Here is a 3,537-nt window from a genome sequence, read left to right as displayed (position 1 = left end):
ACAAACGAATGCCCGATTATTTAAATTGTCTCAGTAGTTTCAGTTCTTGCCCATACGTAACTTAGTGGAGGCAGGTGTTTTCTCAGCAGCCACTGACTAATTGCAGAACAAAGATTACAAAAGACAAAAAAAAAAAAGATGTAAACAGTGCAGTCGTGAGTATGTCGCGGGTGAGTGGGAGCAGAGCAGTCTGTACCTACAGAGGGTGTGTGCTTACGGAGGAGAGATGCAGGAGCCTTTATGAGACCAAAAAAAAAAAAAATTACTGCCTGAGACTGAAAGGTCATACCAGCTATGAAAAGCAAACTTGGCACAACGTGAGCAGCATGCCAGGGGGCTTGCTGTCCCTTCCAGCCCGAGACCCATGAGGAAAAGCAAGTTTGGCGTCTTCTAGGCTGCCCATGTCCTAAAATCTACAGTACCTCGCAGAAATGGATGAAGATACATCACAAGAAGTTATAAAAACCACAGAAATTGCATGGTTCCCAGACAAAGTCTTTTCAGAACTCACCACAAAAATACATAAACAACCCTTAGTTAAAAAAGTAAATTTATTATTAGTTCACTTTTACAATTTTTTTTTTAATTCATTTTAACAATTTATAAATAACTCCTGGTCACAGTCACCACATCCGGGGACAAGTTTGAAGTTCATGTTGTCTGAGAAGTTATAAAAATCAAGCACTTTTTTACCTGTATGTTTTTGAAAAGCACGAAATGACAGCCAGCGGGCTCTGCCGTTCAGTAACCGCAGCAGAAGGAACGCTGCGGACCTCCCAGCCAGCGCCCTACAGCACCATGGACTGGGGATTCCTCAGCAGCAGAGGAGCGAGCCTCAGCAGCGCACGCACCGGCATATTCAACCGCTTGAACTTCAAAAGCAGCTCGGAGAAGTTCGTGCTTCCTAAAGAGATGAAAGAAAGAAAAGAATGAGCATATCCAGGTGTAACGCTTGCCTGATAAAAGAACTGTCCCCAGAGGAAGGAGAGCCAGCCAGAGTTCAGGGTGGACCTCTGGAGATGTGCTCATTGCTTCTCGTTTTGTTGTGACACTGTTTAAAAAGTAAGATTTTTATAACAGAATTTTAAGAAAGCCCAAATTCAACTATCATGGCAGCAACCTCCTTTTTTATCTGGGCTAATTTCAGCTTCTTTAGTCCTGCATAAAGTCTCTTCCTTTTACGTCCAGATTGAAGACAATTAACCAAGAATAAAAATCGACAGAACAGCTTTCAGAGGAAACGCATGCTGTCACATCATCTACAGAACATACTCCCCTCTGGGCCAAACCCAGGAGCACACACCCGTGCCACTGGAGTGCACGCATCCCGCATTCCAGCCTTACCTTCCAAGCCTCCAGCTGCCAGCTGCCCCGGCGTGGGGACAGAGTGGTAGATGAGGAAGCATGCCAGCATGCTCAGCTGAGACTCCTCCGGGGGCTGCCCGCTTAGGTAGGAATGCAGAGACACGTCCCCTCCAGCTGTAAGACACGAGACACTCATTACATGGAGGGAGCCTTGGTGGGAGGAAACAACAGCATTTCCACAGAAAAGCCTGCTGAAAAGAGTCTCCATCTCCCCGCGGAGCAGGCTGGCACTTTGTTTCTGCTGTGGCCACCCTTCACCCTGTTCTCTGCTGTGGTCACCCCTTGCTTTTGGTCCTAGAAAATTCTCCCAGGGCAATATTAGGAAAGCATTTTCTCTGGGAAATATCAACTTCAACATGAACTAAACTTCCCACCAAACAGAACTCTTCAGCAAATGTTTCAGTCCAAAGACACTAAACTGAAAACAAGTTGGTTTATGCCAACATGCAAGTGCCGTCCCCTCAATTATTTTTCAGTACTTTTGAGGCAAAAGTCAACTGGGATCAGGAAAAAGACAAGAACTGCGATCACGGCTGTGGGATTGACGTTATCTTCTCTCTACCTTGGAGCCACTGATCCAGAGTGTTATCAATAGTGCACTTCATCACAGGCAGGAACTCAGAGTTCATGAAGAGTCCTCGGTTTGGATTCCTGCTCATCCGCTCCTGGTGACTCCTGGAACTGAAGAATTCCAACACCAGCTTTATCTGCCACAGCTCAAACGTCTCGGACATCTCTCTTCTTTCCAATCTCCTCACAGCCTAGCAGAGGGAAATACAAAGAGACAGTGAGAATGTGAACTGCAGGAGGAAAAAAGTGTTGCTGTCAAACATGAAGTAAATGAATGCTCAAACCCCACCTCCCTAAGCCTGCCCTTCTGAGCATCTACCGAGAAGAACCACCAGCTCATGTTCCTGCTGCCATTTCAGTTCCCATTAACTTAGATTGGTTTCTAATTTGCTTTAAAAATCTCTACTATCTCCCTGTAAGCTCGCTATAATATGTTGCCCCTTCTTTCTTTTTCTTTTCTACAAAAATCACATGCAATGAACAATACTCTCATGCCAAAGCATCACTTTAAAACAAACAGAAAAAAGGGGTTTACTCCACCTGATCCATTGCTATGTACGTGGGCAGCATCTCTGGATTTTCTTGGGTGACACACTCATACAGAATTGAGGAGAAAAGATCCAGGATTTCCTGTTTCTGATAAAAGACACATGTTTAACAAAGCACACACGCTCCATCAAATTTATTTCAGGTTCTTGCATTGCTCATATTTCCTTCCATTAAAGTAAACCCATGCACTGACACTGCATAAACTAGGGATAGCTAACGGTGTGACAGTTTCCTTCCATTCTTGGGCTCACTAAAACTAGGCATAATGCAGCTAGATTTTATTCCCTCCCTTCAGTCATTTTGTGCAAAGAAATACAATGCAGAACACCCAACCCTCCTGCAGGGACTTCACCTCAGTGCCTCAGGACACTGCACAGGGCTCTCAGTGTTCGTCAAACACATTCTGCAACTGTGATGTAACCACTGGGAAGAAAACCCAAACAAACCCAACAAAAACTGCAGGGTCAGCACTGGTTTACAGCTTTGTATTACAAAACATCCCCTAGAATATTCCCTGTCCCCACTACTCGAAGGACTGAATCCCATCCCTCAGCTTAACACAGGTTTTCCCCATCTTCTTTCTCTTCGCACAAGCAAGAACCCCTGCCAGTCCGCATCTAGGCATCATACCTGGCCCATGTTCACAGTTGGTTTGCAGAAATAGTCAGCGAATGAAAACAGAGCAGGATCAGAAGTGAAAGCTGAAATTGCTTCTGGCTAAAAAACAGATTAAAACACACTCTTCAAATGAACTTTTCGGTTTTATTCCAGAAACTCAATAGCAATTGATACCCAACCCTTCCTTCCCCAGCACGCAAGTGAGAAGATTGTAACCTACATAAAGCACATCACGGGCAAAACATGTCCAACGCTTCTGCCTGCCCACGGCAAACGTACATTCACAGAGCTGCTCTCAGCTCAAGCTCATCGCATGCCCTGTGAAAGCTGCCAGACTTCCTTTCCCTCAAGCAAAGCAAGTAACTTCAGTACTCGTAACCCTGGGGCAGAGCTGGGTGCTGGAAATAACACAGCACCACCTGCTGCGCTTCCCTC

General features: G+C 45.3%; 1 protein-coding gene across 1 annotated transcript in view; it reads right to left on the bottom strand.

The window, feature by feature from the left end:
- Nucleotides 1-788: 788 nt before the first annotated feature.
- Nucleotides 789-3,537, bottom strand: part of LOC104470783 (anaphase-promoting complex subunit 1-like) — a 29,063-nt gene continuing 26,314 nt past the window's right edge. The window contains 5 exon segments of the mRNA XM_010085829.1: nucleotides 789-904; nucleotides 1,345-1,479; nucleotides 1,928-2,126; nucleotides 2,476-2,571; nucleotides 3,115-3,201. Coding sequence (XP_010084131.1) covers nucleotides 789-904; nucleotides 1,345-1,479; nucleotides 1,928-2,126; nucleotides 2,476-2,571; nucleotides 3,115-3,201 — 633 coding nt within the window.

The sequence above is a fragment of the Pterocles gutturalis genome, unplaced genomic scaffold, assembly GCF_000699245.1.
Source record: "Pterocles gutturalis isolate BGI_N339 unplaced genomic scaffold, ASM69924v1 scaffold27095, whole genome shotgun sequence".
NCBI lineage: Eukaryota > Metazoa > Chordata > Aves > Pterocliformes > Pteroclidae > Pterocles > Pterocles gutturalis.
Note: the sequence above shows the minus strand (reverse complement) of the source record. Positions and strands in the feature narration are given on the sequence as shown.